Source organism: Clupea harengus, chromosome 10, assembly GCF_900700415.2.
Source record: "Clupea harengus chromosome 10, Ch_v2.0.2, whole genome shotgun sequence".
Lineage (NCBI taxonomy): Eukaryota > Metazoa > Chordata > Actinopteri > Clupeiformes > Clupeidae > Clupea > Clupea harengus.
Window position 1 is genome coordinate 28,626,247 of NC_045161.1, and position 22,500 is coordinate 28,648,746.

Consider the following 22,500-nt stretch of genomic DNA (forward strand, 5'->3'; position numbering starts at 1 on the left):
GGGGTATGATCTGGGCTGGGGCTATCCTGTGCGAAGAGCCTCCACAGAGCTATACGCTGTGGTTAATGGCTTGAGAAAACTACTCCATGATGATGGAAGTGATGTTGACGTGACTCAGCCTGAACAACAGCCAGCCAACTCCCAAAATAGTCCCTTCACGTCACGGAGCCTCGTGTGGAGCTCAGATTGATAAGGAATCCCAGACATTGCCTTATAAGCAGAAGCCTTTATTTAAATCCTCATACATTCCTCTGACAAAGCTACAAAAAACACTCAAAAATGTAATTGTTGCTGCGGCAACCCAAAACAATGACAAGTGAGAAGCATTTGAAGATGATAGTCATTATAGTAACTCTCATGGGAGTTAATTACTCTTTATTTTAAATGCTCAAAGTTGACTTATCTTTCCATCTACCCTAAGTTTATTGCCAAAGGAAGAGCCATCGGGATTTACATGAGCTATGGTGGCTTTCTACGGTTCTTGAGAGATTTTTGCAAGCTCACTGGCACCACACCCGGTCTGTCCTCAGGATTCCACCCTCAGACCAACGGCCAGATTGAACGCACTAACCAGAAGCTCAAAGTAGCTCTGTGTTGTATTACTTCCAGGAATGCCACCTCCTGGAGCCAGACCCTTCCTGGGAAGAATATGCTCACCACAGTCTTCCTTCAAAACCGGATTATTTCCTTTTTGAATGTTGTCTTGGTTATCGGTCACCCGTTTCCTGCACAGGAAGAAGAGGTTGCAGTTCCCTGTGCACAAGCAATTATTCAGCACTGTAGTATGGTGTGGGTGCAGGCTAGGCACACCTGTTGTGGTCTAATCAGATGTATATGAGGAAGGCTAATTGGTGCCATACCCCAGTTCCAGTTAATCATCCAGGTCAGCGAGAAATATCACAGCCAGTTTATTCTATTAAATAAAATTTTTTATTTCTATGTAAAGTTTTTTTTTAAATTTGAACGGAGCTGGGCCAGTGCTGGCCCACATCTGCCGAAGATCTGTTATGCAGATATGTGCCACTTTTGGGCCAATGTACGTTTGGACTAAGAAACTGGACCAAGGATCCGTTTGGCCCAAGGGTAGTCAGCGAGCCAAAAAGCCCCTAGCCGCAAGGCCTGGCGAAGTCAAGAGGAGGCATGATCAAGCCCCAGAAGTGGCGATGGAAACGCAACTGGCACCAAACTAGCGCGCCTGCATTTGGCCAGATAGTGGAAAATGCGTTTTTATAATCCCACAAGCAAACGTGATGTAGTACTTTTTTTCTACTTTAGCATATTGGTATCTTTAGTTTTACGAGACCGACTGTTAACTAGATTTTAACTCACCAAACGGTCTGCCTAGGTTTTCTACTGGCGTTGTTTTGCTTATTTTTTTGAGAAACTCCATCCATTTTTTCAATGAGGATATTTTCTTTGGAACCAGAAGTGTTAAAATCTTAACACTAAACACTTCAACCTTCCAGTCGACTTGCACGCTTTATTGTCCTACAATTACCTACAACTCCCATAATCCACCGCTTTCAGGCTGCTGACGTATATATTCCTCGACGTTGCTAACCCACGTTCCAAAATAATCACCGCGCGCTTTGTTAAAGCAAGATGTCGGCGCCCATGGAGGTAGTGGTTTCTGCCGATTCAAGTGGACAGTTATGGAATTGTGCAGTTTTTGATCTTCATTCAGGGACAAATCTTCTGTCCTATCGAGGTGGGAACAGTTCGTCAAGGTCCCTTACTGTTCTTAATGGAGAATACATTCTTGGAGCACAACTGGGAAAGAACTTCATCAACGTATGGGAAGTACAGAGGAAGGTATGGTAACGTCACCCCAGATTTAGCCGATGCTTCTTCAGAAACATGTGTTCTCACCGTTAGATGTATACTGACCTCAATGCTTTCTCAGAACATCGTTGCACTTAAACCTCCGTTAGTTTGAGTTAATGTCCTTAGATCACTCGGATAATAACCATAGCATGTGCCGAGTCGTAAAAGTATTGTCAGTATCATGATTGAAAAACGTGAGTTAAAGTTAACTTACCTGCTGCCTGTTTTGTTCGAATGTCCCTGAGGTTTGTGTTTATTAACATTATCAGATTGTCAAGTGTGTGAGTAATGTGTTTGTTGTACTGTTGTGACAAAGTGAAATGAAGTTGGCTTTGCAATGATGCTTCAGGTCCATGTGCCGGCGTTTAGAATAGTATTAGCAGTGACCCCATTATATCCGGGATGAGAATCAGACTAGACTGACTCTTACACTTGCGTGCAATGCTTTCAATTAAGCTATTCAATTAGTTACCTTATCAGTATATGTGCGTTGTTTCTTTTGTTTACCAGGACCAGCTCCAGCAGAAGATAGTGTGCCCAGGCATTGTGACCTGTCTCACCGCCTCACCTGACGGCCTCTACCTGCTAGCGGGCATCGCTGATGCTATTTACCTATGGGAGGTGAGAGGTCATGTAACACCTGATATCATGGATCATGTCACAGATCAAAGTTGATATCACCACAGAGGCCAACACATAGTATCCAACCAGATATAGATGGAATCAGGCATAAATCTAATTGCTAAGCTATTTAAATGATCCAGAGAACTGATTTATACTTTAATAGAGATGTTAATCTAATGCATGTATCTATAACAAAACAATAACTCCACAATACTTTTTACTGTACCAGTGCCTCTGGTAAGGACTCCTAACTGGAGTCCACTGCTGGTTGCCCTGGTAACACAAACTTGGGTTTCATTCTGGCATTTCCTCCTGTCTCTGCAGGTGTCCACGGGCAAACCTGTTGGCCATCCTGAGCCGCCACTACCAGGACCTGACATGCCTTTGCTTCACAGATGACAGCAGTCACTTCATCTCTGGAGGGAAGGACAACATCGTGCTCATCTGGAGTCTGGTCAGGTAGGGGCAACACTTGAAGTCATCTGACCACTCTGACACCAGAGGGGCTGATCCCATCACTGATATTTACAGTCATTATGAGAAGAGTTGACAGAATAAATCACTTTTTTGACAGAATTAATCACACACAATCTCTCCTCTTTCATGAGCTGTTCTCTTTGGGACCCCTTTGCATGACTGTGACCGAGAGATGCCTCTAAACATCAGTTGTTGAGACATTCAGTGATTTTTAGTAAGTGGCAGGAATTCCAACGGTCATCTTTGGGGCAGTATATTTGCAGATTAGGCAAAACCACACTTGTGTCCCATTGGCAGAAGAAATAGGGAAGCATTAAAAACAGAAAAGGGTTTTGTTCATCATGACATTCAGGTATAGAGTTTAGGATTCATTTATGATTAACGCTAGACACTACTGGAGGTGTTGTGGGCCTAATTCAACGAAACACTGATGAAGAAAGGTGCCCACTTCACAACCCCAGTGAAAAGCTCACAAATGTGCTGCTGTTGTTGTTGTTGTTATTATTAAGTATTGTATGATGGTTGTTGTGTGCCCTGTTGTGTTATAATTAGTGCTGTCAGTTTAACGCGTTATTAACGGCGTTAACGCAAACCCATTTTAACGCCGTTAATTTCTTTATCGCGCGATTAACGCGATTTTATTTTTTTTAAATTTAAATTTCAAATTTTTTTTTTTTTTTTTTTTTTTTTAGATTAACGTTTTTTTTGGCCTTGCAAACTGTGTAGTAGGCTAACGTTACGGTTTGAGTAAATGGTGAGCGCTTTTGTTGTGCAAAAGAAGCGAGCTTCACTGTTGTCTGAAAATGTCAACAGGTAGCTGGCTGAAAGCAAAGAAGTAGTAGGCTTACCTTTTATTGGTAACCTAACTGTTACGGTTCATTGTTTCTGAAATAAGAGGCCTGACTGCTATGTTCCCTGCAAACTTGAAAAAAAGAAAAATATTAAGCCATGGTTTAAACTGCACTATAGGGTCCTTGTTTACCTGAAATGTGCACTTTATAATTTTATTTTGTACGGCCCTCTTTGGCAATGTTGGTTTTCAATAAAATAAAACATTTGCATAAAGCAAGCCAATCCACTTTTCCATGTTGATAAGGGCATTGAAATAAAAAATAAAATGATGGAAAAAATAAATAAACGAAGGGACATTTAGAATAGATAAAAATTTGCGATTAATCGCGATTAATTTTGAGTTAACTATGACATAAATGCGATTAATCGCGATTAAATATTTTAATCGTTTGACAGCACTAGTTATAATGCTTAGGTTAGGTGGTTGGGTATGAGTACAGCTAAAGACTTTGGGCAGCAATAAGTCAAGGTGTGAATGTAGGCAGAAGTGGTGAAGCCCAACCACACACACACACACACACACACACACACACACACACATACACACACAGCATTAGTTCCTGGAGGGATGGGAGTCACTGTGGTATGTCTGTCTGGCAGGTAATCCATAGCAGCTGCGGAGAACTACATGGACACACTCCATATTGACATGGAAGTGTCTAAAACGTGTCTTGTGCGATGTATGTATGAGCTATGATCATGTATGTTTTTTGGAGTGTATTAAGAGTCATGTGACCCAGACTAGTGGACCAGCTCCTGGTGTAATAGAAAGAGCAGTGTTTCCACTGCCCTCCTCTGCCCCCCAATCTTGTGCCTCCCTACCCCTGCGGCAGGGCGCCATGTTGAGCTTGAAAGGAGTGAGTGAGACGGGGACACAGTCCTCTGTGTGCTCTGAGCCGTCTGAGCCCACACTGTGTCTGAGTGGCTCTCTGATCCACACAGATAGCATCACTGTGTGCAAACGCGTGCCAGTTTCATCGTCTGCTGCAAGATAAGAGAATTTGACTTTTTTTTTCTCTCTCTCTCTCTGTCTTTTTCTTTAAACGAGTTGATTAAATTATAACATTCAGTATTCCATCAAACATCACGTGTTACTGCCTCTCTTATCTGAGTCGAAACTTGAGATTTTCCTCTGGCATTTTGTAATGTCACCTAAATGTCACCAAATAGGCTATTTGTTAAGGCAGTCATGTGAACCACTACTTTTACTATGGTTTTCATCCTGTCTTTTTTAATCCCTGTAATGCGGTGTCTGTGTGTCTTATTTTCTGTGTGTGTGTCTTGTTTGTTACTTCCATATGGATCAGGTAAACGGTGTTTAGCTCCCATGACAACGCTGATCTTAAGTCTGCATTATTTTTATGATGTTAGAGCTGTAGTTCTCCCCCTCTCCTAAAGGGGGCAGTATGAGTCTGACATTAAACATTACAGCTGTCCTGTCAGAGAAGTCATTTAAAAAGGGGAGTGGACATTTACAGTTGGTGGTAAACATAAGAGGCTGCCGAGACCTGGAGTCTCAGATCTCTCACAGGAGATGACCTGTTTGCCGGTGTGTGCCTATCAGAATACTGTTCTCTCTTTAGCTAATATCGCTGTCAGCAAGAGAGCGCATCTCAAACACTATTGATTCATGAAAAATGCATCAAGTAGACCATCTACCCGAGACGCTCATTTAATTATTTCCTTGAGGGACATTGTATGCTGCTTTAAATGTATTGATGTGGAATTTTTTTTTTCTTTCTTGTAGTTCACACCTGTTGTGGTATCATGAGAGGCTTTACCACTGAGCTGGGTGTAGGGCAGTGCGTAATTAACAGGACAGAGCGGGCAAAAGTGCTTTCAAACGAGGATCAGGTTTATTCACCAAACACAAAGTCTTTCAGGAAGCAAACATAAAAGTTCTTCAAAGGCAAAAACATAGGCTTCATAAAGTTGCTCCTCACTTACATCCTACCCACTGTAGTTGCAGCTTAAAGTTCCTCCGTCCAGGTCCTTCCCGGCTTGGGGCTAGCCTTCCCCCTTCCGGATGCGGCTTAGCAAACGCTTCAGCAAGCGTTTCCACAACGGCTTCACCCGCACGTCAAGTGCTCTCTGTTCTCCCTCCTGGCTCTTCCTGCTCTCGTGGCTCGCTCTCTCACAACAGGCACCACCTGTCTTAAATGCCCCTTCCATCAGGTGCCTTAAGCACCTACACCTGGTTGGGTGCTGCTGCATTCTGGGAGATGTAGTGCCACTGGCAGCCATCTTGTGGTGTGGCAGCCAGACCTCCACACGAACACCACACCCCTCTGCTAGCTGGCCCACCGTGATGCCACACTGTCTGTGTCTGTTTCATCCCTGCCTTTGTCAGCAGGTAGAGTTGGGATGTGCTAGATTATGCAGATGCTGTAATGAAGCAGATACTGTTGAATCTCACAAGGAATCCTTGAGAATCAGGGAACCTCACATCCACAGTCAACATCGATCAGTCTGATATGTAATCTTATTGATCAACTAGAGGATGTATGAAGCACCATGCTCCACACTGGTGAAAGTTGAAGTCTGGTCATAATTTATGAGGCTTTCAAACTTTGAGTGCTATCAGGCCCAAGCATCGCCTCCTCTCCATCCGAGAGTCAAGCAGGGTCACACACACACACACACACACACCGACCCCCCCCCCCTGCCGTGCGCTGATGGAACACTTTCCAGTGGAATGGTAAACATGCCTCCGGTTGTCATCCACGTTTACTTGGCCATGATAAATAGGCGGACGGCTCCTTAAGGGACAGTCCTTGATCCGTGGGAGCGGCACAGAGAGGATGAGATGGAAAGCTCCTGATCTGATTGGGCCCGCTGCGGGAATAACTAATGCAGGAGGGCTTAGATGGGCTGGCAGGTTGTGCAGGGAGGACACAGTTGTCTGGATTCTGAGTGCTGAGGTCCATCCTTTGTGTTCTGTGTTTTGTATTCCATGTTCTTTAATCTGTGTTCTATATTGTGTGTTCTGAGTTCTGTGCTCCATCTTCTTTATTCTGTGTTCCATTGTCTGTGTATAGAGTATGCAAGTCGACCAGAAATTTTTAGTTTTCATTGTTAGCATTTTAACACTTCCTGGTTCCAAAGAAAAAAATGCCCATGGAAAAATGAATGGGTTTTAGCTAAATCTGTAAAAGAAGGCGTGAGCAAAACATTGCCAGTAGAAAACCTAGGCAAACCGTTTGGGGAGTTAAAATGCAGTCATAAGTTGGTCTTTTGTAACTACCTTTGAAACTTGTTTTGTCTCGTAAAAATAAAGATGCTGCTACCGATATGCTAAAGCAGAGAAAAGATGGCCCCTGTCACTTACCTCGTTCAGCATGTGGGACTCAAGTGGTATCCATGGTTACAGTCAACTCTTAACGCAAACCCTGCAGTTTGTTGTGAAACTTAACATTACAGCTCTAGGGCCTATAACATCTGATTTAATCTGTCCAACAGATTGTGGCCATCCCATCATTAGGTCATGGATGTGTTTACTTTAGTTTACTGCATGATTGTGGTGAGAGCACTTGTGATCCCTGATCAGTAAAGCTAGCTAAGGTTAGCTTCTACTCACCTTGTGAGATTGGTGACACATTAGCTAAGTGACTGGCTTTTGGAGTCTGTTCTTTTTTGCCGTTGGTAGAGGGATGGCAACAGACATATTTTAGAAATATAATGTGTCTCTACAGAGACAACGTTCACATGCATTTTATAAACAGAATTGAATGCAGGGTCTCAAGCAGTTCTTTAACTACCACGGGCGTTATTTTGTTGATTTTCCAAAACCCCATTCATTCTCACAAAGGTTTTTTTTTTTTTAAACACACCAGAACTTGCAAAACTGCTAATCCGTAGCATTCAGGTATCTATTCATGGCACACAACATAAGTAAACACATCACCCACTGGGTGTGTTGTAAGAGTGGTCTGTAACCATGGATACCGCTCTGGAATCCCAAATGCTGCTTGAGGCAAGCGACAGGTTGTAGTCTGTCTTTTTCTTGCTTTGTTTCGCCAATTTAGCGAAAACCCATACATTTTTCCATAGCGATTATGTGTCTGGAGCATGGAAGTGTTAAAAAGCTAACGCTGAAAGCTACAAACTTCCGATCGACTGGCATACCCTATTATGTTCTCTGTTCTGTATTTTATGTTTTATGCCTCAGTACCCTTACCGTCTCCTCGCTGGAGCCTCAAGGTCCCTGGAGGGTTCCTCCTCTTTCTCGCTCTCTCTCTCTCTCTCTCTCTCCCTCCTTCAAATTCCAGTGAATTCAGTGATGGCAAAGGACAAAATAATGAATTGAAATGAGGAACAGGCTTTTAATTGGCACCTGTGGACTTTCAAATGATTCTTACCTTACTCTTACCTGTCTGTCAGCGTATGTTAGACAGCTACCAGCTGACTTTGACTCTCTTCCGACTGATGAAGTGTGTCAGATCATCTGTTCGAGGCTTCGTCAGTATACGTTTCTCCTCTGCTCACATTTAGGAGAGTTTTAAAAATGCAGCGTTTCTGGGCCCCGTCCCACGCTTGCACTGACCTTCCCTACTGAGGGGTTGATGTGAAAGTCAATGTAGCATGAAGAATGAAGTGTCGGGGGCTAGGCAGGGAATTTTAAAAGTATGCTGAAGTCAGGGGGCTGGTAATGCACCTTTCACCTGTGAAGGATGACTGAGGTCTCTCCTACTCACACACACACACACACACACACACACCAGATACACTCATGCATGCACACACTCTCAATCTCATGCATGTACACACACACACTCACTCACTCACCAGATACACACACACACACACACACTCATGCACACACACACACTCTCAATGTCATGCATGTACACACACACACACACACACTCACTCACTTACACACTAGCAGACACACATTCATACAAACAAACACACACTTACTCACTCACTCACTCGAAGACACACATACACCCACACCCCACCCTGTCTCTCTCCCTCACACACACACACACACACACACACACACACACACACTTGTACTCATTTGCAGACAGTCACACTAATGCAGGCAAACATTCATGGTGTATGTGAGAGTGTGAATAGCGCTGCTTTAGTGATCACTTTAATGATATTCCTGTGATTGTTTGTGAGACTGATGGCGTGGTGTTTCTGAGGCTGTGAGTAGACCTGCTTGTGTGATGTTGCTGTGAGGGTGTCAGTATTAATGGTGTTGGGTGTAGTGTATGGTGTAGGTTGTGAGTAGACCTGCTTGTGTGATGTTGCTGTGAGGGTGTCAGTATTAATGGTGTGGTGTTGGGTGTAGTGTATGGTGTAGGTTGTGAGTGGACCTGCTTGTGTGATGTTGCTGTGAGGGTGTCAGTATTAATGGTGTTGGGTGTAGTGTATGGTGTAGGTTGTGAGTAGACCTGCTTGTGTGATGTTGCTGTGAGGGTGTCAGTATTAATGGTGTGGTGTTGGGTGTAGTGTATGGTGTAGGTTGTGAGTGGACCTGCTTGTGTGATGTTGCTGTGAGGGTGTCAGTATTAATGGTGTGGTGTTGGGTGTAGTGTATGGTGTAGGTTGTGAGTGGACCTGCTTGTGTGATGTTGCTGTGAGGGTGTCAGTATTGATGGCGTGGCGTGGTGTTGGGTATGACTAGACCTGCTGTGAGGGTTAGTCTGTGCTGATGCTGCTGTAGAGAAGTCGGCCTGGAGCTGCAGCAAGAGCAGCCTCGTGCTGAGAGAACTGACAGAATGGGGCCTGCTGGACTTTCTTTTCTCTCTTTTCTTTCCTGCTTTTTCTCAAGCCTTTCCCTCTGTTCATCTATGCATCTCCTCTTCTCTCCTAATCTGTCGTCTTCTCACCTCTCTTCTCCTTTCTCCACTCCACCTCGTATACTCCCCATTCCTCTCCTCTCGTCTTCCACTGCCCTCTCCATACTTGTTTATTTGACTGAGTGTTTACTGTTTATCTGAGCTGTTTCCTGTGTGCAGTTCAGTCTAGTAAAGCAGATTCGGGAGCTTTTAATTACACTAATTAAAGTATCCTGGTTTTTGCTCAAGAGTTGAGGGCAAATGTTAACAATTGTATGTCAGTCTTTGTGAATTTTCTTAATCTTAGGCTATTTTAGAGCGGCCAGTTGCCATGGGTTTGTCATCATTTTCACCAACTTAAATGTTCTTTTACAGTATCATCTTCCAAAAGACCACCTGTGACTCTTTGTAATGGGAGTTTTAATACCTCTTCCACATGTGAGCAGGCACCCTGAGGGCTTCTACATGTTCCTATTAGAATGGTTCAAGTTAATTTGAAGAGGATGTAACGTAAGAACCCATCATTTCATGCAAACGGAACTCTGCATTTAACCCTTCAGCAGGTACTGCCGCATCGGTGGGCTTTGAATGTTGTAGAATGAATGTTCTAAAGAATATAAAATATTTTAGAATCTTACATTGTTGATGAAATAATTATTTTACATAGAAGTTTCATAAACAGTTTGTGGTTATTTCAAAGTTTCTTTAGCTAGCTAGTAATCTAGATTAGCAACTAGGCAGCCATAGCAACCAGGAAACACCGTTTGCTGCACAGCCTGAAGCGAAGTTTAATTTCCCAAACTCAGCTCACCAATAAAAGGCAGTCTTAGGCTCAAAGTGATCCCAATTACTTGCGGATGATGTTAAATGCCTTCACACAGACATTAAACAGTCCTGAGAAAGATAAAAGGATGTCAGTGGTCATGGGCTTATTCTGATATCAGTGTAGTCACTGAGGGTGGAGAGGTCCCCCCCCCTCCCCTTGTCCTTCTCGGACATGTTCATAGAATGGTTCCAGTTTCCCCATGAGGATTATAATTAATGATCCTAAGTCGCCAGGAGATGGATAAACGATCCGACTTAAGCGTTTAGCGTTCATTCCCACATGACACCATAACACTAAGTAACTGGTTTCAATGTGAGCGGGAATCCCAGGGTGGACGATAGACTTTTGGGATGAAATCCTTGTGATCTCTTGGGGGTTCATATTCTTGCTAATCCATGCCTCATCTGTGTCTGTGGACATACAATCATCAATATGGTCTGCATTTAATCACGCTAGTGATTGATGTACTGATCACTTGACTAGACTTTTGAGATGAAATCCTTGTGATCTCTTGGGGGTTCATTTTGCTAATCTATGTATCTGTGGACCTTGGACAGGCCTTATCAGATATGGTCTGCATTTAATCACGCTAGTGATTGATGTATTGATCACGACTGATCATTTCCTCTTGGAGAGGACACTTCATCAGAAATTGTGTGTGTGTTTGGCTGGCCGGCTGGCCGCCCTCTCGATTATGAAGTGGATGGGGGTCTTTTGACCTTTGACCTGTGTGCCACCTTGGTCAGTATTCACATCAATGCATTGCGGTCATTCCGAGAGGAAAGCAGTCGAGCGCCAGACTTAATCCCTATCTGGGAAACCTGCCCGAACGAGGGAACAAAAGACTCCCGCTCTCCCCTGCTGCCCGCAGATGCTCTCTGGCCTGTTGATCAACACACCAAATCATCACAGACAGCAGGAGCTATTAGCATAAATCACCCTGTATAAGCTGCTTAAAACACAAGGTCACTTTTTTCATCTGGAGTGACACGCAGGAGATACATCTTCAGTTTGACTAGCTACAAATGGAACTGACACTTTAAGCTTGTGCCTGAAAAGAATTTTAACATGTGAGGGAAAGATAGGGGCAATTTGAAATTTGAACATATGAGGGAAAGAGAGGGGCAATTTGAACATGTGTGGGAAAGAGAGGGGCAATTTGAACATGTGTGGGAAAGAGAGGGGCAATTTGAACATGTGTGGGAAAGAGAGGGGCAATTTGTCTCGTGCGCTATTCCTTTTGCTTGGTTTAAAAATCCTCCGTGGTTTGTTTATATATGACATACTGCTTATGTTGCCCTTTATGTAAGTAAACAAAGTTGGCCAGTAACTATTTAAGCACATATTTTTCAGCCAGCACTGACAACATTCTCACACCATTACTTTTCTTATTTGTGCGACACTCACCCTCCCAACCACTCTCTGCTCTGCTCTGCTCAACCTCTCTCAAAGCTCTGCTGTGAGTGATTTCATTGATTTAATCAACCACTGATGTGCTGTTTTGTTGCAGTGTGGTGCAGTTGGACCCCTCTCACTCTACCGAGCCCCGTCACGTCCTGTCACGCCACTCGCTGCCCATCACCGACATCCACTGCGGGCTCATGGGAGCTCAGGCGCGCGTGGCCACCGCCTCTCTCGACCAGACCGTGAAGGTGAGCCCTGTCCCCCGGCATACACAGAGCACCACAACAGCTATCCCAGAGACACAACCTCTCAAAGTCATCTTCTCACAGACTTTCAACAACTTTCACAGTAATTGTGTCTCTCACTGTTAAACAGTCTCAGACCTGCCTTCATCACAAACATTACTTTACCAACCACAGCATTCAGAGAATTGCCTAACAAACAGCAGCATTTACACTTTACAGTTTACATTACAGTTTACGTTTTCATTTCCAGTTTCTCTCAAACAAAATCTGTCACAGTAATCCTCTCTCTGAATGTCAGAAGCTCTGTCATTCAAATTAGCTCAAACACAGAGCAGCTTTTACAGAGCCCATCTGTACATCAGCAGCTTTCACTGATCATCTCACTGTTTACAGCTTTCAGTTATCAGTCATTATCTGTCATAGTGGGTGTACCTTTCACAAGCATTTTCCCTCAGACAACTGGAGTTAAATTAAATTAAATTAAATTGAATTGAATTGAAACATGTTTGCCTGTCAGCTTGCACATCTTCACACAGGCCTAAAGTCTCTCATGACAGCTCAGAAGTCTTGCTGGCCGCCTCCTCTGTCTCGTCATTGCTGCAGTGTGGTGGCTTATGTGGATTCACAGACTCTGTCAGTCCCTCAGCTTTGACTAATGGGGAAAAAAGGAAAAACGTCCTTATAGTCGAGTTGCATCTAGTTAAACTCAAGGAAGAGAGAGGGAGACCAGAAAACAGCTGTGGGTTGTGATGCTTTCACTGAAAACATATATGTGGGTTATGACGCGTTCACTTCGGGCTGACTTAGAAGTGGAAATGTAGACATCATCAGTGAAATTAACATTGCCTGCGCCTTTGAACCTCGTCTGCAGCCTTGTCTGTGGGGCCAGGCTGGGACTCCGTAAATTGGATTTGGTTTTGATAGAGAGCATTTCAGTGTTATACATTTCTGCTGCCTATCTGGGACTGGAGTTGTGCAGCTTTCATTTTCTTTTCACAAGACACTCTCTCTCTGAAGGAACTGAACTGAACTGAACTGAACTGAACTGAACTGAACTGAACTGAACTGAACTGAACTGAGCACAACTTTCTTCAACAAAAATCTGAATACAAACATGAAGGTAGTAGAACGATTTGAAAAATGAACAGTTGCATATCATTTGCAATGACATGGTGGCCGTCCTGTGACAAGATTCAAGATTAGAGTCACAAGTTTGAGATGGTGCGTCTAAAGATAGCGTGTCACTCCAATCTTTTATCGAGAGGAGTGACACGTTTTTTTCTTCTCAGAGCTTCAGACATACTCAAACCCTGCTTTTCGGATTTTTAGGTACTTCACACGTTGCATTTAACCATTTAGGAGCACATAAAGCATGGAGCTTTTCATAAGATCATATCTTTTCTTTCTTACAGTGGTCATGTCATACATATGATGCCACATTAATCAAGAGCGAAACAGGAGTGATGCATTACTAAGCGTTAATAAGTGTTAAGCATTAATAAACCCATCACTGAACCTAATTTTACATTAGTAAAGAACAAAGCTGAAGGTGGTATGTAATCCTAGCCTACTGGAGTGTGTGGACAAAATCTAGAAATTGAACATATTGAACCTATAACATCTGTGCTCTTTTCTATGCGTAAACAGAAAGTCACACGCACTTTGATTGGCTGGTCTTGTTTATGGCTCGGTCCGAGCCACTCTGTTTGTGTCCCATATCCAGTGCCAGGAGTGCGAATGAACGCCGGAATTTTAGTTTAACCAAATGAGGAGCGTGAGGAGAAATGAGCTGAATCGCAAAAACAAACAAACAAACAAACAAAAAGTGTGTCGGATGGGAATCATGAACTGCATCCTTTAAGACGCCTAGTTAAGAATGCGTAGTGCAGGTCAAATTAAGACGCCTAGTTTAGCATGCGTGTGTGCTGGTAGTGCCGGTCAAATGTGTGTACTTGTGCTTTTAGTTCCCAGCGCTTCTCCTCCATCCTTAAGTCAGTACTCCTCAGTGTTGAATGGATCAGACAGCTGTGTTGCTGTGCAGTCAGAGTCCTGATCAATTAGATTTCATCGCGCCAAGTAGCTCTGATCAATACTGTGTGGGTGTAGCGCCATATGAGTGAGCTAGGGATATTAGGTATGGATTACCCATCACTTTACATTAAGTGATAAATATCTGCGCATTTATGTTTCTATTTACTGTTTTGACAGGGTATAACTCTGTATATATAGATTTGAAATGAACGTTAAATAATGAATGAGTGTGGTTAAAGTTATGAACGTTAAGAGAGTGTGTTTGAAGTTGACCTTCAGCTTCGATTAAGGAGAAACCAGGCTAAGATTGGGACTATTTATGCCATGAACGTTGCTATCCAGGTACTTAAGGTCCGCTCTGTCTAATGCCTTTACATAAATGAGTTTAGGTGAATGTTGGACCACCAGGTGCCTGTTCAGCACCATTGGAGTCCATTTTAGATGTAGAGATGCCTCAACTCAGCCTCACCATTCAGGAGAGGACACCGGAACAGTCTGGGCCTTTTGGGATTGTTGTTGGTAAAGAGAGAAAGAGAGGGAGAGAAAGAGAGCATCTGGAGGGGGAGGGAGGGAGAAAGGGAGAGAGAAAGAGATCGTTGAAAGGAGAGCGAGAGAGAGTGTTAAAAGAGTGGGAGGGAGTGATAAAGCGATATGAAGAGTTTGAAAGAGGGAGAAGAGAGTTTTCCAAAAGTCACTGAGTCACCCTGCGAGTGGTTAATGGGCGCCTACACTGAGCTGGAAATGCCAACTCCAGTCGCCGTCTCTGTCGGCTGGCCACATTGTTGTGGCAGGATTTTCCCCCAAGTCATCTTCAAGGACAGCTGGCATTTACAGTGAACATACACTCTTATCCAAACTGTGTGTGAGGGTGTTCTAAGGAGAGCCACCAGACACACACACACACACACACACACGGATGATCCCTAGCCACGAGCGGCCGACACACAGGAGTTTTCAGTCATCTAACTTCACGCTCAGTGCCGCTGACATTGTGTTGACAGGATTTGGTTTGAAGTAATCAGGCCTGGTAAATAATGATGGGGGAGATGAGGAGGTAGGCATGACTGATCCAAGGGCTGTGTGTGTGTGTGTGTGTGTGTGTGTGTGTGTGTGTGTGTGTGTGTGTGTGTGTGTGTGTGTGTGTGTGTGTGTGTGTGTGTGTGTAGTTGTTGAAGTAAATGCAGTCTAAAGGGACTAGGGGAAAGAAGCAGATGGCCTTGTCTCACAACCTGCACTCCCTGCCCCCCACCCCCCAATCCCATTTCTGCACTCAATGTCAAACAGATTCCACTATGCTCTTACCCACAATCCTCTAGTTGTGCCTCCCCTGGCTTTGTGTTTGACTCGGGCAGCACCGGCCCACAGGGGCTTCTCCCATTGGTTCAGGGGACAGATTTTACACGGGGGTGCAAACTGACCGCCAGGAAGGTAACCTCCACTGAGAGCTTGACTGCTGCTGTAGTCCCAAATCGTGTGTGTGTGGAGGGAGGGAGAGGCAGTGGATCACCTTTACAATGACATGTTGTTTCATAACAAACTATAGGTCTAACAACATACGTGTCTGCATATCAGGGTATCCGTAGTGTAACTGCAGTCAGCATTGATCCTGTGGGTCTACTGGTAGAACAATGAATGAATGAATGTAAATACGATTTAATGTAACGTCTTAATTTGTTTCTGCATTAAACTTCAGCAAAATGAATGCAAGGAATTCATAATGCAGTTTTGCCACCTTGTTAGCTGCTACTTTGTGCTTTCCAACAGTTATATATCTTTTCTCTGACTTTGACACCACTTAACTTTGGGTTTGGAACGGTTATAAAGGTCACATTTTCTATGTTTTAAAGACGAGCAGGACCCACAGTGTTCGGAAAATGCAATCTAGTGTGTTGTTGATGCCTGCAGACACTTTTTTTGTCATCATTGATCAGGTTGTTTCCCTGGGGGGGGGTTAAGGTGGAGGTGCTGTAATTTCTTTATTGTCCATGGGAATCCTGTTCTCATTCCGAGGGTCTGTGCAGCATGAGAGCGGTTCACCTCCCTCTCTTCTGCATCAGTGGATACTGTTACCAAACGAAATGAAGAGGACGTGATCCGCAGCTAAACTGCGTTGTCAAGGGATGTACGACGACAGGCACTAAACCCCCCTCCTCCGCTCGTAACTTAAATGAATCAAAACAAAGGCCTATCCTCTAATCCTAACGCACTTGTGCTCCGCCATGACAACCAGGGTTATTAGTGGAGTGTAAACGCACATATAGGCCGTTTACGCACCTTTTAAATTACAAAACAGCGTTGACTCCCCTTTCTCTGATCGTTTACTCACTTGTCATTATGCAGTATAAAACATTTGAGTAAAAAAATACTCTCCCTCCCCATTTCTCCCTTCTCCGTCTCATCTCCGTCTCCCCCGCCATTCCTCGGTGGCAATGCAGCCACGGCTCCCAAGCGAGCGGATCAATGACAGGCACTGCAGCATGCAAGCAGATGTACAGGTGTGGACATCAGACAGGTTCTCAAGAAATCTCATAAAAAATTAAATTAAAAAAAAACCTGATATAGAGGTTGAAAATGGTAAATGTGCAGAGTTGTTCACTATTCTCTATCTCTATTTTCTATAAGATTACATCAGTTATTATCCAGGACTGTAGCATACAGATTGATGTGCGTGCGTGCGTGCGTGCGTGCGTGCGTGGCGGGCCCGGGTGGGCCTCAAACGTTGGGTCTTTTTGATTTTATTGTTTTTGGTGGTGATAGTCCAAACAAAACGTAGCTCGTAAATACCACAGATTTTAGAGACTCACAGATGAAGGCAACCACATGAGGGAAAACCGGCCTCAGCTCCAAGCCCGTGTTAATAGCGAGCCTCGAATGGCAGGACAGGTGTTCTATTAGCCAATCAGCCACAGGTAGTGAAAGCACTGAAGCTGCTCCTCCTCCCCTAGCTTTCCCTACCCTGTGACCTCCCCTATCCTAACAGTACCAGCTCCACCCTGTGACCTTCACTATCCTAACAGTACCATCTCCACCCTGTGACCTCCACTATCCTAACAGTACCAGCTCCACCCTGTGACCTCCCCTATACTAACAGCACCAGCTCCACCCTGTGACCTCCCCTATCCCAACAGTACCAGCTCCACCCTGTGACCTCCCCTATACTAACAGTACCAGCTCCACCCTGTGACCTCCCCTATCCCAACAGTACCAGCGCCACCACAGCTATCCACCATTATTATCTCCACCATTATTCTCTTTGTTCTCTTTCCTCCTTCCTCTCTTTCTGTCTATCACTCTTCCTGTATAGTGTTCCACTTATCTATCTTGGCACCTCTCCTCTATCTTTTCTCTCCCTATCCCTCCCTGCTTTCTCTCCATCCATCTCTAGTGATCTCACTCTCACTCTCTCTCTCTCTCTCTCACTCTCTCTGTTTCTCTCTCTGTCGCTCACCCTCCCTCTCCTATGTCCTAATTCCCCTTTTCCGTCATCACTCTCTACCTGTTTTTCTCTCTCTGCATCATTCTCCTTTTTTTCTCTCTACCCATCTCTCACACGTTCGTACTCTCCCTCCCTCTTCTGGTTGGCTTCCCAGAAGATGGAACATCATTTCATTATCTAACTGAATGAAATGGGCCTGCGGTTCTCTCTTCCAAAACCCAACCAGCCCTCCTACTTTTCCTACCCCTCCTCCTCCTCCTCCTCCCTCCCCATCTTCAGACTCAACAGGACACCAGAGGCTCCGCTCATCCCTCTCTTCTCCTGTCTGTGAACGACAACAACACTCTTCACTCTCCGTGCTGCTGATCTGGGGCCAGCTCCCACCTTAATTAAACTCTTTCAGCAGACATCATATCTAACCCAGACTCGTCTTCAGAGGGTCCTCAGTCCTGCGTACCCAGCGCTGGTCCTGAACGGCTCTAGTGGCTGCTCTACTGTGGGTTTGAGAGGAAGGTGGGCGTTCAGGACTGGGGGGGATGGTGTGAGCCTGTCAGGCTGTGAAGCATGGCCTGAGGTATGCGGGTTACTGGTGGGGGGTGCAGGAGAATTCATTTTTGAGGTGGTGGGGTGAGTTTTTAAGGTGTCTGTCTCTGTCTCCCTGTTGGGCTGTAGAGCATGGCCTGAAAGGCAGGTTTGTTCAAACTGTGAGGGTTTGAGGTGATGTGAGCTTTTAAGGTGTGTCTGTCTCTGTCTCCATGTCGGCTGTGGCCTGGCACAGGGGACTCTGGGCTACTCTAAGCCCCCTGACCGACCGACTGACTGACCAACTGACCCACCGCATTTAAACATTTCTGAGGGGTTGCAGCACGCTCCCATTCCCTGCTTCTCCCTCGCTTACACCCCTCATTTTGCTCAGAGCTTTGCCATCGATTTCTCTCTCTGCTCCCCGCCCGTCAGCCCCCCCCCCCCCCGAACCCCCTCCGCGCTTCGACAGCCCTGATGCAGCGGAGGGACGTGTGTGCGTGTGTGCGTGTGTGTGTGTGTGTGTGTGTGTGTGTGTGTGTGTGTGTGTGTGTGTGTGTGTGTGTGTGTGTGTGTGTGTGTGTGGGGTTTAGTCAGATGAATGAGTCTGGAACTCCACCTGCGATTGCTTTGGACGCCAGCCAGCCAGGACGCCAGAGACATTTTCGCTCACCAGCTCCAAGCGCTTCCCAGAAACCTCACGGTTACCGTAGTTACCTTCTTTAGATGACTACTATAGTGCTACTGAAGACCTCCAATGGGTATGATGCATACAGAAATATATGCTATAGGTAAAGCCTGTCCATGTGGTGTCATTGATGTGGAGTAATGTATTGATATTGACATGTTCATTACCGGTAGTGTCCAGTGTATAACTAAGCAATATGACATGAGTGAGAGGGGGGCTGGTAAAAGATATCCTCAGTATTTCACTGCAAGTAATCACAGTAATATATTGATTGATTGATATTGACATGTGCATTAGTGTCAGTGTATAATTCTATCATATCTAGGACATGATTCAGACATCTAATCAATCTAATCACAAAGCCCAGTATTCAGGTTTGATTAGCTTTAATTAACTAGCGCTTGTGCGTGCTCACTCAGTACAGCACATCAGCACAGTTCTCACAGCAACCCTGATTGTGTGTGTGTGTGTGTGTGTGTGTGTGTGTGTGTGTGTGTGTGTGTGTGTGTGTGTGGTGTGTGTGGTGTGTGTGGTGTGTGTGTGGTGTGTGTGGTGTGTGTTCGTAAGTACAGCGAGGGGTGCCGGTGGTGTGTGTCTGTCTGTGAGTGAGTGAGAGAAACTCTGAGAGAGAGAGAGAGAGAGAGAGAGAGAGAGAGAGAGATGGACGGTCAGCACTGTGAGTGTGTTAAATCCTCAATGGCGCTGGCACATCAGTGTGTGTTGTGCAGCGCTTGTCTGGGCATCACACTCACAGCCTCTCTCTCTCTCTCTTCCCCCCCCCCCCCCCCTGTGCCAGAGGCTTAATCCCTGTGCTTAGCTGTGATGGTGCTGTATGCCTGTGATGCTGCTACATTATTACCGTGGTTTCTAACCCTGACAGTGCAGACTGGACTTCTGTGGGTTTCAGCACCTCAGCTAAGAGTTGCAGACCAGCCCTGATGCCTCCTGGGACCTGTTTCATAAAGAGTGTGTGTGTTAATGTATGTCTGTACTGGTCTTTGTGTAAGTGAGTTTGTTTGTGTGTGTGTGCGTGCTGATGTGCCATCCCACACATACACCATGCTTGTGTGTGGCGGTGCGTGCGTGTGTGTGTGTGTCAGTGCTTTTGTGTGAGACCTGTTCCTGACCTGCGCTCTCTTTTGAACACACTCATTGATGAATTTTGCTTGCTGCTTATTGAACGGATCTCCTCTCCTATTCACTCTGGTTGAGTGTAATCACATATATTACATACATCTGCAATGCAATAACACTGCACTGGAAGCCATGACCAGAGAGCCACCCTTTCATCCCAGCATATATCCAAACCAATATACAGGGTCACGCCAGTCCTATGCATTAATATAAACACGTTATAGAGGGTTATAAATTATGCATTCTGTTTCTTCTCTTTAAGCATTAGCCCTGTGAAGGAAAAATACGTGTGTCTGATTCCCCCTCCTCTTCCCTAATCTCTCTTCCCTCGTCCCTGAGCTCTAATTTATCTTCCTCTTCTCCTAAGAGGATTTTTTTTTTGTGCAGTGTTTTCATAGTAAAAGATATTTAGAACATATCTGAAGAAAGTGTATTTAGTCCTCAGCCTCCTATACACATATGCGATAAAAAAAAATATGAATACATTAACAACAAAGGACAATAGTTGGCTTTAATCACTCTTTCTTTCTTTTCTTTGTCTAGTGGCTTTTCCTTAAATGATAGCAGGCTCTCTGTGTGCAAGAGGTAGAGTAGCCACTCTTCCCTTGGTAGCTTGTGTGTCTGTGGGGACCTTTTTCAATGGCCAGTGTGTGGTCACTGAGTCTGTACTTAGTGACTGTCTTCCTATCTTTTATAGTAGATTCTGCCATTTTGTATTCTCTTTCAAAAATCAGGCAAGTTTGTGATGTGCTTTGGAATTTGGTGGCATTTATCCAATATAATTTTCTGTTTGCTGTTTTATAATTATATAGTAATAATAATAACAATAATGAATAATAATTTTATAATTAGTTTTGGGGAGGATTGTCTGAGAACTCTCCTGAGAGACTTCTTCACCCATGGCAGAGCTGAGCTCCAGAACCGCTGGCTGAAGGAACTCTTTTGGATCTTCTGCTGTTGGCAATACAAAGCTTAAAATTGGGTCACTGGACTTTAAAGGCTGGTAAAATTTGATAGCCTTTAAAAAAAATTAATTTGTATTCTCATTAATAGTGGGAACGGATTAAATGCTGCTCTTGTTGAGTTGTAGGGGGGATGATCTGTGCACTTTCAGTATACTTTTAAAGATTTGTGTATGGAGTGTTTCAGTGAACTCTTTTTTTTTTTCTCTCCCAGTTGTCAGATTATTGAGTGTTTAGTGGTTCCCATACCTCGTTACCATAAAGAGCAATTGGTTGATGGAGCATCATTGGAGCATTGGAAATTCATGTGTTATTGTTCTTTTTAATGCAGAGAAAAACTTTCCTGGCTTTTGTCTTTAACTCATTTATGGCCAGATTCAAATTACCCGTTGAACTCATTGTTAGTCCTAGAAAGTAGAGATGCAACGGAACACTGTATGTAGAACGGAATGTATTACAATATGTCTGTCATTTTCCTTTAATTTCCAAAGCTTGCTCATTGTACTGCAGACTGCACGCACGTAGGACCTCTTAGCCCGTTAGAATTTCCCTGGAGCCTATGAGCGCTCTGTGAATAGGAGCTGGAGAAGAGAGGGGAAACTAAAAACGAAATGATCTCAGCTCCAACTTGACAATGGTGAACACTAGCTAGACAGAGAGAAGCAAATTTAGAGAGGCACCACAGTCTTTCAAATATGCGTTGTGGGAAAATTCAATTCAATACGATGACTATGGTAAGAAGACTCTAAACAAATAAAGTACAGTCTGCAGGCATTGCTTTGCCACTGTTGGCTACAAAGAGTAGAAACACTTCTTATATCATATCTCATTTATGTCGCCATTACGACCACGTGGACCACGTCACAATGTCTCTTCCCGCACACATTTCAGCAGCAAAGCTTTATGAAACATCACAGATCTTTCCTGCTATCTAGCTCTCTCCACTGATAGACCACTAGCTCTCTCCACTGATAGTTAGACCTCCAGAGCATATGAAAGCTACCTCACTGTAGTAGAGATCGAAAGGCCTAGACAGTCGTGCTGACATTTTTCTGAATAGAACGTTTTTTTGTCTGTAGGCAAATATTTCTGTCTGAGTTTCTATTTTTTTCAGTACATTTATTATTTTGGAGGGAAAACCTTTGAGATTAGAAAATGGAACTGGTACATGCATTTTATTGTCATTTTATGAATGGGCCCTTCGTGCCATATTGAATCAAATAGCTTTTCAATACCACTCTCTCCCTCCCTCCTTCTTTTTCGCACAGACTTTCACACTCACTCACTTGCTCTCTCTCTCTGTCTCACTCATGCGCACACACACTTTCTCTCTCTCTCTCTCTCTCTCTCTCTCTCTCTCTCTTTAGAGCAGACAGATTCAGATTCACTTCGCACTCAGTAAGCTGCAGGTCCACTATCAAAAAAATCTCTAGTGGAGGAGTCCATTCTTCAATTATACACGTTTTTTCTTTCTCTCTCCCTCTCTCTCTCCCTCTACCTCCCTCTTTCATTCCCTTCTGAGGATCTCATTATGAGTGTTCAGAATGATTTTGTGAACAACTTCCGGTGTTTGTCTGCCATTGACCGTGGGAGGTCAAGGCTTAATTCATGTGGAGTCAAAGGTCATGGCTTTGAGACTTCAGACGTTAAAAAAAGGCTGTTATGTTGGTGAAATGATCCATG

General features: G+C 44.3%; 1 protein-coding gene across 1 annotated transcript in view; it reads left to right on the forward strand.

Moving 5' to 3' along the window:
* Window positions 1-22,500, forward strand: part of wdr18 (WD repeat domain 18) — a 30,872-nt gene that overhangs the window by 2,922 nt on the left and 5,450 nt on the right. The window contains exon 4 of the mRNA XM_031574267.2: window positions 11,906-12,047. Coding sequence (XP_031430127.1) covers window positions 11,906-12,047 — 142 coding nt within the window. The remainder of the gene's footprint in view (window positions 1-11,905; window positions 12,048-22,500) is intronic.